The 14,232-nt window shown below is 47.1% G+C and overlaps 1 protein-coding gene across 1 annotated transcript; it reads left to right on the top strand.

Annotated features, from left to right (window-relative positions):
- Positions 1 to 549: 549 nt before the first annotated feature.
- Positions 550 to 13,920, top strand: NDUFS2 (NADH:ubiquinone oxidoreductase core subunit S2). Its single transcript, XM_003892957.4, has 14 exons — positions 550 to 1,351; positions 2,320 to 2,426; positions 5,304 to 5,494; positions 8,278 to 8,398; positions 8,568 to 8,680; positions 8,940 to 9,014; positions 9,194 to 9,271; positions 9,415 to 9,500; positions 9,702 to 9,821; positions 11,446 to 11,575; positions 12,508 to 12,603; positions 13,163 to 13,246; positions 13,378 to 13,435; positions 13,674 to 13,920. Exons 1-14 carry the CDS (start codon positions 1,257 to 1,259, stop codon positions 13,709 to 13,711), a joined length of 1,392 nt encoding a protein of 463 aa, XP_003893006.1. The 5' UTR covers positions 550 to 1,256; the 3' UTR covers positions 13,712 to 13,920.
- The last annotated feature ends 312 nt before the right edge of the window (positions 13,921 to 14,232 follow it).

Genomic DNA, 14,232 nt, shown 5'->3' on the forward strand with positions numbered 1-14,232 from the left:
ACCTCTGCCCTGGCTCTGTGGCAGCTCCCTTGTCTAGCCCAGGTCCTGGTCAGTTCCCACAGCCAAGGATCTGGCCCCACCCTTTGGTACAGTTCCCATTAGGTCAATTCCCAGGCCAGAAGTCTGGCTTTCCCCTCTTTCTCTGCAGTGAAGAATTCCTCCGTCTCTGCTTCCTGGTCTGTCTGCCTCACCCTGCTGCGCTGCTGGTGGGCTGTGTCCCAGGGATCCTGTCTAGGGGATATCTGGGGAAGGCGTCTTTCCAGGCTCAGAGTTGGAGAGTTGTACAGACTCTACGGGTGGGTGGCCCAGCTGGAGTTGGGCTTAGAGGCAGAGGGAGAAAACAGGAACTAGCCTCTAAGGCTGGAAAAGTCTTTGTCCATACAGAATTGGGATCACACTCCTGGTGCTACTACATTTCCATGCTGTTGGCCATTACCCAGGAGGGCTATTGCAGGGTCAGAAAGACGTTAGGGAAAAGTGGCTGACGCAGGACGGAAGTGGGGTGTGAGGCATCTCTAAGGGCGCTTCCTGGGTCTATGATTCTGTAGGTTCGGGAAGCCTGGCGGATGTCAGGGTCACCCAGAGGACTCCATTCCCCCATGTGGGATGAGGTGGCTCCTACACACCCCGATACTCCCCTCCGCACCACCAATGCCGGTGGCCTTGGCAATCCTATTCTTTTTTGTTTTGGTTTGGCGGGAGCTCTCAGACCCGCCCAGCCCCACTTAGGCTCCTTTCTCCAATCTCAATTTAGGACATCTGGAAATTAGCTGGCTTTCCCGACTCCGATCTTTTGGATTCAGTGACGGGAAGGTAATTGGCAAAGCCTGGGGCTACCCTATAAGGGCAGGGCTCAGATACAATCCGAGAGCAGGACTAAAGCGGGAGGGCGGCCAAGGCGGAAGGGAGTAGGGAAAGAAGCACCGCACGTTTCCGAGATGCGCAAGCGGGTTCGGCGAGAGAGCACGAAGTATTTGCCCCTCGCAGGAACGGCAATTTTCCCTTGCTCGCTCCTAGAAAAGCCAGCCAGGAGCTGTGGGAGGAACCGCCCTCAGTAAAGATGATGGCTGTCACCGTTATCTAAACGCAAGTGAAGCCGAGTCACAGGACCCGGATGTTGTCAGGTCGACGGTAAACGACCCTGCCAGCTTCCAAAAGGGCGGCTTCACTGTGCGAATAGGTGAGAAGCCAACAAGGAGGCGCGCTGGAGTCACTTCCGCCCGGTTCACCTTCCCGCAGTCTGCAGCCGGAGTAAGATGGCGGCGCTGAGGGCTCTGTGCGGCCTCCGGGGCGTCGCGGCCCAGGTCCTGCGGCCTGGGGCTGGAGTCCGACTGCCGATTCAGCCCAGCAGGTGAGATCGAGGGCAGCCCTCGACACACATTCTCCAAGGCTAGGGTTTCTCAGGTTGGGGACGCTTTACTCCCCCAGAAAAGAATAACCCAAGACTGTGACCCCATTGTCCATCTCTGATTTCTTGGGCTACAAGATGCGGTGGCGCCCACTCTGGCGAGGGAGGGGAGAGGGTCTAGAGTTCGTTCAGTCCAGAGGTGAAATCAGCGGAGTGGGAGACTCTGCTTTTTAGCTTCCGTAATTTGAATGCACCTCTCCTGTACCTGAGTAAAACTCAACCAAAGAGCCAGAATGCTCGCTGTCTCTGTCGTTGACCTTGAATAAACACTTTTCTCACGTTCATGTTCACCTGGTTGATGATATCAATACGATGAAAATATAAAGAAGCTAGGATTCCAACCTTGCATGCCCAGGGGTGATGGGTGAAGTTATTCCAGGAATAATTTGTTAGTAGGAATTGAACCTTTAGAGTTCCAGCTTATTTTGCCGAAGCTACATTAACTTCAGATCAGTGACTTGGCATTAAAAAAATCCAGGACACTGGCCGGGCGCGGTGGCTCACGCCAGTAATCCCAGCACTTTGGGAGGCCTAGGCGGGCAGATCATCTGAGGTCGGGAGTTCGAGACCATCCTGACCAACATGGAGAAACCCCACCTCTACTAAAAATACAAAATTAGCCGGGCTTGGTGGCACATGCCTGTAATCTCAGCTACTTGGGAGGCTGAGGCAGGAGAATCGCCTCCTGAGGCAGGAGAATCGCTTGAACTCGGGAGGCGGAGGTTTCAGTGAGCCGAAATCGTGCCATTGCACTCCAGTCTGGGCAACAAGAGCGAAACTCCGTCTCAAAACAAAAACAAAAACAAAAACAAAACAGGACATCCTTCCTGGGTCCCCTTGAGAGTAAATGGGAACACAGGAACCATACACTGTTCAGGCCCTTTGTCTAGGATTTGTCTTTAACTCCCCAGAGGTGTTCGGCAGTGGCAGCCAGATGTGGAATGGGCACAGCAGTTTGGGGGAGCTGTTATGTACCCAAGCAAAGAAACAGCCCACTGGAAGCCTCCACCTTGGAATGGTGAGTGATCAGAGTTGCTATCCCAACCCACACCCATCCCTGACCCCAGCTGATTTCCTTTTCTTTTTGTGAGACAGGGTCTCCCTCTGTCTCCCTGGCTGGACTGCAGTGGTGGGAAAGTGGCTCACTGTAGTCTTGAACTTCTGGGCTCAAGGCAACCTTCTGTCTCAGCCTCCCCAGAAAGCCGCAGCAACAGGCCTGTGCCACCACAACTGGCTAATTTTGAAAGTTTTCCTTTTGTAGAGACAGGGTCTTGCTGTGTTGACCAGGCTGGTTTCAAACTCCTGGCCTCAGGTAATCCTCCCAACTCAGCCTCCCAAAGTGCTGAGATACAGGCTTGAGCCACCATGCCTGGCCTCCAGCTGATTTCTAAGTGCTCTTGAACTCTCTGTCTTAGGCAAGTTTTAGCCCCTATCCTGTTTGTTTCTTTCACGATGAAATTCAAGAGACATAATAGTGATAATAACAGGTATTTGTGAAGTAGAGAAGGAAAGGAAGGATGTTGCAGAAGAAAATAAAGAATGGGTCCCAGTAAATACCCAAAAGTCGTTATCAATGTAAATCTTAATTCCAGCTTTTCCCATGTTCAATACACGTAAGGTTCACTACATTATCTCCCTCTCCAGACAAGGTGGTGGTTTTCCCGTTGGTACCCAAATGAAACCTATGTGAATACAAACCATTTTTTTCGTATCAAAACTAGCTCTTCCTCTTGACTTTTGATTTTGATCATCGGGACCCTCATTCCCCTAATCCCTCAGGATTGAAACTTTTTAGTCATCTTCGGCTGTTTTATCTTGCCCTCCATGTCTATGTCCAGTAAGTTACCAAACTATGTAGATTCTTTCATAATGTCCCATATCTGTTCATCTCTCCTTCTTAATTTTCGTTGCCATCATTCTTATTCAGAGTTATCTTGTATTAGACCCTGATTATTTTAGGAGTCTATTTACTGAGTTTTTGCCACTGATGTTGTCCCCTTTCTATATATCCTATACAATGTCATCACCTTCATCTTCCCCAAACATTATTTTACCATGTTATTCATACTCTTGCTCAAAAACCTTCAGACACTTGCAGTTACTTTCTACAAACTTACAGTAACAATAGCTGAGTGCTTACCATTTGCCAAACATTTTCGTATGCATTATTTTGTTTAATCTTTACAACAGCTCTATGAAAGTATTACCCCAGTTGTGAGGAAAGTATGGTCTAGGGAGATTAAAACTTGATTAAAGGCGGGGCGAGGTAGCTCACACCTGTGATCTTAGCACTTTGGGAGGCTGAGGTGGGCGGATCGCCTGAGGTCAGGAGTTCAAGACCAGCCTGGCCAGCATGGTGAAACCATGCCTCTACTAAAAATACAGAAATTAGCTGGGCGTGGTGGCATGCACCTGTAATCCTAGCTACTCAGGATGCTGAGGCAGGAGAATCACTTGAACCTGGGAGGTGGAGGTTGCAGTGAGCCGAGATCGTGCCATTGCACTCCAGCCTGGGTGACAGAGCAAGACTGTCTCTAAAAAAAAAAAAAAAAAGTTAAGGGCACACAGGCAGATTTATACTCTTTGGGTCTGTCAGACTCCAAAGCCCATGATGAAGAATTTGGGTGGATAAGGTGGGCTCTGGTTTCAAATCTCAACTCTTAATTTACCAGTGAATAAAGCACCTATTTATAGCATTATTTTAAGGATTAAATGAGATAACATGTGCCTGGCACATGTAAGTCCCCTATAAGTGTTCATTTTTATTAATGATATGTACAGATAATTGAATCACTGCCCCCTAATTTGTCCCAATACTTATCATCCCTCTCTTGGAAAGTCTCAATAAGGGTTCCATGGATGTTTACTTCCTTGTTTCTAAGATTTGGCCCATGTTGATTTCATAGCCTGGAATGCCTCTTCTCCCTTCTAGCTATCTAAATCATTTCCTATATTTAAGCTCAGATCCTACCTACATGAAATCTTCCCAGTGTTCTTTCCTTTTTAAAAAAACTTAATGGCTAAGGCACTTTCTTGGTTACTTATAAATTTGACCTCTGTTTGTAGTTTTTCACATGTACTTCTTTCCCAGATTAAAATGTAAGCTTCAGATTAGGTGGGCATGGTGGTGTGCGCCTGTGGTCCCAGCTACTCTGGAGGCTGAAGCAGAAAAATTGCTTAAATCTGGCAGGCGGAGTTTGCAGTAAGCCGAGATGGTGCCACTGCACTCCAGTCTGGGCGCAGCGTGAGACTCTGTCTCAAAAAAAAAAAAAGAGTAAACTTCTTGAGGGTAAAAGTTTGTTTAGTGGGAGTAAGCATTAGGTATACATTTCCTGACTGGTTGGCCATTCATTGGATACATTTGGAGGGCAGTATATCATAGTAGTTAAGATGTTTGGATCCTGGAGCTAAACAGGTTGGGTTAAAATCCTGGTTCTGCCACTTACTAGTTTTGTGATCCTGGAAAAGTCATTTAAGCTCCATGTCCTCAGTTTATCCAATAAAATGGAGATAATGATAGTACCTATTACTCATAACAGTTGTTGTAGGAATTAAATCAATTAAAGTGTCTAAGGTAGTACCTGACACATAATAAAGCTATATAAGTGTTATCTATTATTAAAAAGATATTCTATGCACACCAACTATGAACCATGAAAGAAAGGTATTCTAGGACACACAGAGTGAGTGAGATTCATGATGTCTGTCATCAGAAAGTTTAGATCTTCCTTTTTCCCATCTAACGGTCCTCTTCTGGTTATAGTGGAGATTAGGAAATTAACAAAGTATGCAATGGTGAGTTAGAAGATCTATAGGAAGAGGCTAACTCCCTGCTGTCTTTTGGGGGATCCCAAGGGAATAACCATTTGGCTCTGAACTATTTCCTACTTCTCAGATGTGGACCCTCCAAAAGACACAATGGTGAAGAACATGACCCTGAACTTTGGGCCCCAACACCCAGCAGCACATGGTGTCCTGCGACTAGTGATGGAATTGAGTGGGGAGATGGTGCGGAAGTGTGATCCTCACATTGGGCTCCTGCACCGAGGCACTGAGAAGCTCATTGAATACAAGACCTATCTTCAGGTGTGGGGGGCGAACAGGGGCCTTTTGGTGGGATCTGGGGCTGCTTTAGCCTGGGGCTTTGCCAGTTTGCTCCCCTTAAAACCTGAGGGGAAGAGGGTGTTGAGAGGAGTAACCCGTTCAGGTTACTCTTGGTTGGGTGGATGGAGGGAAGTGGCAGGGGATGCTTAAGTCATCAGAAATTGGTTTATTCAGCAGCAGTGCTTTGAAGCTGGAGCTACACTCAGCTTTTCTCTGGCTGACTTTTTGGCTGGCCCCTTTGCCATTACTTGAGTGCCTCAGTTTCCCTGCTCTTACGTTAGACTAGTGCGTCAAAGCCAGTGTCCCTAGGGGCAGAGAAAGAGAAGAGAGACGTTAACTCGCTAAGATTAACAGCTGATTCTTGTATCTTCCAGCTGTCTACGTTTGTTTTCAAAACATTCAATGAGTCAGAGCAACTGAGAGGGGGTTTATGACAGAGTTTGCCATTTTTAGGAGAATTGTATGACCCAAATCATGAGGGTCAGATTTGAAGGAGTTGGATCTCTAATAGGAATCTGAAGTTTTTTTCTTCATGAAGAAAGGTCCTGATAACAGGATGGTAGGATTAGGATTTAGATCCAGCCCAGTGTCGGGGTGAACAGTGACTAGAATGTGATTCCCCAAGAGAGTCTCAGCGATGACATTTTCTGGTCCCGGAGTCTATGGGTTAACCCCTGTAGCATTAGCCCCTGTCACAGTGACATCAGAATAAGAACAGGCTGTCCCAACTAGTAGCATCTTAGCTCCACCCTCTTCCTGGAAGCTGAAGCTGGTTCAGCAGACAGCTCGGAATTAGCATTTTGGCATTCTGGAGGAAGGACCATTTCTACCTGGTGCTCTGTCTTCCTTAAATACCTCACTCTGGTCAGGTGTGGTGGCTCACGCCTGTAATCCCAGCGCTTTGGGAGGCGGAGAAGGGTGGATTACTTGAGGTCAGGAGTTCGAGACCAGCCTGGCCAACAAGGCAAAACCCCATCTCTACTAAAAATACAAAAATTAGCCAGGTGTGATGGTGTGTGCCTGTAATCCCAGCTACTCGGGAGGCTTAGGAAGGAAAATCACTTGAACCCGGGAGGCAGAGGTTGCAGTGAGCCAGGATCGTGCTACTGCACTCCAGCGCCTAGGCAACAGAGCAAGACTGTCTCAAAAAAAAAAAAAAAAAACCAGATCTCAGCTCACTGCAAGCTCCGCCTCCCGGGTTCACGCCATTCTTCTGCCTCAGCCTCCCGAGTAGCTGGGACTACAGGCCACCACGCCTGGCTAATTTTTTGTATTTTTAGTAGAGACGGGGTTTCACCGTGTTAGCCAGGATGGTCTCGAACTCCTGACCTCGTGATCCGCCCACCTCGGCCTCCCAAAGTGCTGGGATTACAGGCTTAAGCCACCACGCCCGGCCCCAGATATTCTTAAGACTGATTGCCTTTCTCCTTCAGTATCTCAGGTTTTTTGTTTGTTCGTTTGTTTTTTTGCCCTGAAACGGAGTCTTGCTCTGTCGCCCAGGCTGGAGTGCAGTGGCATGATATTGGCTCACTGCAAACTCCGTCTCCTGAGTTTAAGCAGTTCTCCTACTTCAGCCCCCGGAGTAGCTGGGATTACAGGCACGCACCACCATGCCCGGTTAATTTGTGTTTGTTTGTTTGTTTTTGAGACGGAGTTTCACTCTTGTTGCCCAGGCTGGAGTGCAATAGCGTGATCTCGGCTCACTGCAAACTCCACCTCCCGGGTTCAAGCGATTCTCGTTCCTCAGCCTCCCAAGTAGCTGGGATTACACATGCCCACCACCACGCCCAGCTAATTTCTGTATTTTTAGTAGAGACAGGGTTTCACCATGTTGGCCAGGCTGGTCTCAAACTCCTGACCTCATGAGCCACCTGCCTTGGCTTCCCAAAGTGCTGGGATTACAGGTGTGAGCCACTGCGCCCGGCCAGTATCTCAGTTTTTTTATTTTTATTATTTTTTGAGATGGAGTTTTGCTTTTGTTGCCTAGGCTAGAGTGCAGTGGCATAATCTTGGCTCACTGCAACCTCTGCCTCCTGGATTCAAGTGATATTTCCTGCCTCAGCCTCCCAAGAAGCTGGGATTATAGGCATGCACCACCACGCCCAGCTAATTTTGTATTTTTAGTAGATTACAGGTGTGAGCCATGTGCCCAGCTGAGGACTCTTGACAGTGGTATCCTGGAGCTAGCTCATACTGGCTTGCAAGAGTGCAGTTGTGAAATTTTCAGGGGTTTTGTGAGCCAGTTGTTGAACACAGCCATTGTTAGAAATTAATTTATATAAACTTATGATTTAATACATTATATTAAAAGCAAAGGTAACATTAAATATTCAAAGCTCATTACTTGATATATCATTGTACAATAATGTTTTACCACATTGTACTATGCTCTGCCCTTGAGGTATTTGCTTTGAATGTGTCTGTATGGTGAAAATACTGTATAATAGTGTGGTACCCTTCCCAGTGCTGCATTCAGTTACATGATATTGGTAACTTAAAATTGGCCATTGTGGGAGTAGTTTTACCACGGAAATTGGCAAACACAACAAATCAGAGTCCTCCCTCACTTTGGAGAGCCAGTTTTTCAACATTTACCAGCATACTACTGGTTTGGGGGATATTTTACCTGCCTTATTGGGGCTCCTAAAACTAGAAAGGCTTATGCAGCACCAACTTTTGGTGCCCACTGAGAGCAAGGCTTCAGGCAACCAGACTGTGGGCTCCTGAGCCTGTTAGATGTGACCCACATTATTCCCTCTTCCCAGGCCCTTCCATACTTTGACCGGCTAGACTACGTGTCCATGATGTGTAATGAACAGGCCTATTCTCTAGCTGTGGAGAAGTTGCTAAACATCCGGCCTCCTCCCCGGGCACAGTGGATCCGAGGTATGGCCCCCTGGCTTTTTGCACGGCCCACTGTGAGCATAGCACAGTGCCTTTTCCACCTCTTCCCCATTGAACCCAAGCTTAGTGTTCAGACCCCAGGCTCTGCCCAGACCTCTCTGTCTGCCCCAGTGCTTGGCTCCTATATACGGTCTTCTTCTTGTCTTTACAGTGCTGTTTGGAGAAATCACACGGCTGTTGAACCACATTATGGCTGTGACCACACATGCCCTGGATCTTGGGGCCATGACCCCTCTCTTCTGGCTGTTTGAAGAAAGGGAGAAGGTAAGGGAGGGAAAAAAGGATAGGAATAGGGAAGGAAGTGCAGGAAGTAGAGAGGTATAAAGGAGACAGGAGATTAAAAGAAGAGAGAACATGGGAGAACATTTAGAGGGAGAAGGTATGTTTAACTTGGGTTATATTTGTAGAGACTGTATCATGAGGGGTTGGTTGGGCACAAGAAGGTAGAAGGCTGGAGGTGTAGGCCGTCATAGGACCTGGGGGCCTGGGACTTTGACACTGATTCCCAGCATGCTCTATCAAGATGTTTGAGTTCTACGAGCGAGTGTCTGGAGCCCGCATGCATGCTGCTTATATCCGGCCAGGAGGAGTGCACCAGGTGAGCAGGTCCCCGGCTTCCCCAGACGTCCAGCCCAGGCCTATTTTCCCTGTGGCCACTGGAGGGCAGTGCTGGATGATGGAAACTCCAAGCCTGTAGCCCTGGGGGAGGGGATGCTGAGCTGGCTGTCCTCAGCGGAGGCTATGCCATGTTCAATAGCACCTCCGTTTGGCTTCTAGGACCTTCCCCTTGGGCTTATGGATGACATTTATGAGTTTTCTAAGAACTTCTCTCTTCGGCTTGATGAGTTGGAGGAGGTAAGCTAGGAGTCAATGGGAAAAATCTCTCTTTCCCCTACAAGAAGTGCTTGTGGGGTTTTATTCCCCAGTTGTAAAGAAATACAGAGATATTTGAAGAGTGTAAGGAAGAGTATTAACATACCAGTTTTCTCGATCAATAGATGCTGACCAACAATAGGATCTGGCGAAATCGGACAATTGACATTGGGGTTGTAACAGCAGAAGAAGCACTTAACTATGGTTTTAGGTGAGGGGAATACAACTTCTCTCCTTAGGAGTGGGGATGGGAGTGGGGGAGTTCCAGCCTAATATCTTGTCTTTTAAGACTTGTTGGCATCCTCCTAGTCATACCCTGAATGTGAAGGAGCAACAGGGGAGCCTAAGGAAGAATGAGCCTCCTTACTTAGTTTGTGGAGAGTGGCGCTTATTCCCATTATGCTCTCCACAGTGGAGTGATGCTTCGGGGCTCAGGCATCCAGTGGGACCTGCGGAAGACCCAGCCCTATGATGTTTACGACCAGGTTGACTTTGATGTTCCTATTGGTTCTCGAGGGGACTGCTATGATAGGTAAGGCCCCAATCCTTTCTCAGCTGATCATCCAGCTAGTTTCCCCTGCCTCTTCTCTTTGCCACTTCCTTCTTTACCCTACTTCTCAGTGTCTGTGGGAGCTCTTGTGTGTGTTAGATGAGGTTGCTCTCAAAACACTGTCACATATATGGAATCTTACTTATTTTTTCTTTTTTGAGACGGAGTTTCACTCTTGTTGCCCAGGCTGGAGTGCAATGGCACAATCTCGGCTCACCCCAACCTCTGCCTCCCAGTTCAAGTGATTCTCCTGCCTCAGCCTCCTGAGTAGCTGGGATTACAGGCATACGCCACCATGCCCAGCTAATGTTTGTATTTTTAATAGAGACGGGGTTTCTCCATGTTGGTAAGGCTGGTCTCAAGCTCCTGACCTCAGGTGATCCACCCGCCTCGGCCTCCCAAAGTGTTGGGATTACAGGCAGGAGCCACCATACCCAGCCTATGGCATTTTAAAATCTTTACATTATCCTTTTCTTAGATGGAGCTAGCTTTGGCTGCATTTTATAACTGAGAAAGCTGAGGCATAAAAGTTAGGGATTAGCTGGGATTATTCTGCAGGAGTGGTTGAGACTAGAATCCTCCTGATCCAATGTTCTTTCTAGTAGATTCTAAGCTTCAAATTCTCCTCCTGGGTCGGGCGCAGTGGCTCACACGTGTAATCCCAGCACTTTGGGAGGCCAAGATGGGTGGATCACTTGAGGTCAGGAATTCAAGACCAGCCTGGCCAACATGGTGAAACCCCATTTCTACTACAAATACAAAAAATTAGCTGGGTGTGGTGATGCATGCCTGTAAGTCCAGCTACTTGGGAGGCTGAGGCAGGAGAATTGCTTGACCCTGGGAGGTGGAGGATGCAGTGAGCTGAGATGGAGCCACTGCATTCCAGCCTGGGCAACAGAGCGAGACTCTGTCTCAAAACAAAAAACCAAAAACAAAAACAAATTATCCTCTTGTTTTCTCACCCTGAGTCAGATTTGTTACTGTGTATTTTTTGTTGGTCTGTTTGTTTTATTTTTTGAACCTGGTAGCTGCTGTATATTTTTGTTTGTCCATTTGACTCTCACCCATTCTGTGGTCCAAAAAGTGTTTAAGGAGGTAATTAAAGAAATAAATACTACAGGCCATGTTCTGAGAAAATAAGGAGAGGGTTTGGGGAAGCACCCAAGAGTAGAAGCAAAAGACTACAGGGGGCTGGGCATGGTGGCTCATGCCTATAATCCCAGCACTTTGGGAGACCAAAGCGGGCAGTCACTTGAGCTCAGGAGTTGGAGATCAGCCTGGGCAGCAAGGTGAAACCTTGTCTCTACAAAAAATACTCGAATCTGGTGGTGCATGCCTGTAATCCAAGCTACTTTGGAGACTGAGATGGGAGGATCACTTGAGTCCAGGAATTCGAGGCTACAGTAAGCTGTGAAACCTTGTCTCAAAAAAAAAAAAAAAAAGACTGCAGGGTTCATATGGGTGGCGCCAAGCAGAGATGCTGTACTTGGAGAAAAGAGTGGGGAGAGTTGACTTAACCCTTTTGAGGTTGGCCAAAGGGCATCCTTCCCAGCCCCATACCTGCTCCTTTGACTGTTCTTCTCTTGCTCTGTCTCATCTACTTCAGGTACCTGTGCCGGGTGGAGGAGATGCGCCAGTCCCTGAGAATTATCACACAGTGTCTAAACAAGATGCCTCCTGGGGAGATCAAGGTTGATGATGCCAAAGTGTCTCCACCTAAGCGAGCAGAGATGAAGGTTGGCTGCAGGGAGGGGAAAGTGTGGGGTGTTGGAAAGGGGCCAGTGGCTGGGGAGGAATATCCTTGAATTAAATCCTATCTTTCAGTTTTCTTTCTTTTTTTTTTTTTTTTGAGACAGAGTTTTACTCTTATTGCCCAGACTGGAGTGCAATCTTGGCTCACTGCAACCTCCACCTCCCAGATTCAAGCAATTCTTCTGCCTCAGCCTCCCAAGTAGCTGGGATTACAGGCATGTGCCACTATGCCCAGCTAATTTTTTGTATGCAGTAGAGACAGGGTTGCACCATGTTGGTCAGGGTGGTCTCGAACTCTTGACCTCAGGTGATCCACCTGCCTTGGCCTCCCAAAGCGCTGGGATTACAGGCATGAGCCACCACGCCCAACCCAGTTTTCTTTTTATAGAGAATTCACTGTATAATAAGAGATTCTTTTTTTAGTTTTAAATTTTTATTATTATTGTTATTATTATTATTTTTGAGACGGAGTCTCGCTCTTCGCCAGGCTGGAGCGCAGTGGCGTGATCTCAGCTTACTGCAACCTCTGTCTCCTGGGTTCAAGCAATTCTCCTGCCTTAGCCTCCTGAGTAGCTGGGATTACAGGCACCCACCACCACGCCCAGCTAAGTTTCGTGTTTTTAGTAGAGACAGAGTTTCACTGTGTTGGCCAGGCTGGTCTTGAACTCCTGACCTCGTGATCTGCCCACCTTGGCTTCCCAAAGTGCTGGGATTACAAGCGTGAGTCACCGCGCATGGCCATATGAGAGATTCTTAATCTTCCATATTTCTCCTGTTTTATTCTGTATCCTCTCTGCTTACTGACTGACATGTGGCTTTAGTCTCCCAGAGGGTAGAGATTATTTTCTGTGCTGGGGAAGGCCTAGGAGACAGAGTTTGGATTTGGTTTATTGATGCTCCTTTTTCCTCTCTTCAGACTTCCATGGAGTCACTGATTCATCACTTTAAGTTGTATACTGAGGGCTACCAAGTTCCTCCAGGAGCTACATATACTGCCATTGAGGCTCCCAAGGTGAGGAGAGGAGGGGAAGGAAAAGACCATATGTAGAGTAGGTACCTAAAGATTAGATGTTTATCAAGACACTCATTCGGGAGGGGGGAGGGATTGCATTGGGAGTTATACCTGATGTAAATGACGAGTTGATGGGTGCAGCACACCAACATGGCACAAGTATACATATGTAACAAACCTGCACGTTATGCACATGTACCCTACAACTTAAAGTATAATAATAATAAATAAATTAAAAAAAAAAAAAAAAAAACAACCAAACGAGCTTCTGTACTTCTATAACTTAAAAAAAAAAAAAAAAAAACTAATGCTACATTTTCTTTTTGCCTTGTGATAAATGATGTAAAGTGGTACTTGTGATTCACATAGCTAAGTATAAAACACGACAGGCTTAAGAAAAATAAAAATAAAAATTTTATTAATCCCTTCCCCCCAAAAAAAAAAAAAAAGACACTCATTCATCAATGAGAGAGAAAACAGGAGGATGAATAGAGGTTTTGTTGGCAGAGAAAAACACTCTTCCTGTTAATAGAGACACCCAACCTTCTTCCTTGAACAGGGAGAGTTTGGGGTATACCTGGTATCTGATGGCAGCAGCCGCCCTTATCGATGCAAGATCAAGGCTCCTGGTTTCGCCCATCTGGTAAGAATCAATCCCAGTAACTTTAACTCCATTTAATTAAACCTGACCTTGGTTGAGGTTTTTTTGAACTCTTCTTTCTCCTCCCACCTTGCAAGTCTTACCTAACATTGTTGCCATCTCAATCTCCCTAGGCTGGTTTGGACAAGATGTCTAAGGGACACATGTTGGCAGATGTCGTTGCCATCATAGGTATGAGGCCTATTGTGTAGTAGAGGTATCCTAGACAAAGGAGTTGGGGACGCCCACTGGGGACAGAAAGAGAACACTTCCTGTTCACCGTAGGCCATGGCATGGCCTCGGGTCCTCAATCTCTTGAGCACAGTAACAGGTTCTGGATCTTGGGTAACACCACTTTGTTTGTCTGTTTGTTTTGCCTCACAACAGGAAGATAAGTAACACCACTTTTTCCCTCCATCCTCTCACCTAGGTACCCAAGATATTGTATTTGGAGAAGTAGATCGGTGAGCAGGGGAGCAGCGTTTGATCCCCCCCTGCGTATCAGCTTCTTCTGTGGAGCCTGTCCCTCACTGGAAATTGGCCTGTGTGTGTGTGTGTGTGTGTGTGTGTGTGTGTGTGTACATGTTCATGTACACTTGGCTGTCAGGCTTTCTGTGCATGTACTAAAAAAGGAGAAATTATAATAAATTAGCCGTCTTGCGGCCCCTAGGCCTAAACTTCTGGTGTGTGTTTCTCAGTATCTTAGCGTCCTTCACTTGGACTGTGAACCTAAGAGTGTTCATTAACCCTCCATTCCTGTTAGATTCAGTCAGGTCTTTGCAATTTTTCCTGCTCGTCTCCACCCCCTTCTCTGACTCTTGTCCTTTCCACTTCTCTATTCCCCGTTTCCTCTTTCCCCTAGTTCCCTCCTTGCCCAAACCTTCTCAGTGCCCACATAAATTGGTAAACCACTCCAATCAAGACCTGGGGTAAAGTTCCAGTTGGGAGGGAAAGGGCTATAGTGGGGTCTGAGGGAATGTCGGCGGGCA

The sequence above is a fragment of the Papio anubis genome, chromosome 1 (genome assembly GCF_008728515.1).
Source record: "Papio anubis isolate 15944 chromosome 1, Panubis1.0, whole genome shotgun sequence".
NCBI classification, from domain to species: domain Eukaryota; kingdom Metazoa; phylum Chordata; class Mammalia; order Primates; family Cercopithecidae; genus Papio; species Papio anubis.

Coding starts and splice junctions, on each gene's coding strand:
- NDUFS2 (XM_003892957.4), top strand. CDS start 1,257: ATGGCGGCGCTGAGGGCTCTGTGCGGCCTCCGGGGCGTCGCGGCCCAG. Junction 8,681..8,939: donor TGTTTGAAGAAAGGGAGAAG/GTAAGGGAGGGA, acceptor TGCTCTATCAAG/ATGTTTGAGTTCTACGAGCG. Junction 13,247..13,377: donor CTCCTGGTTTCGCCCATCTG/GTAAGAATCAAT, acceptor CAATCTCCCTAG/GCTGGTTTGGACAAGATGTC.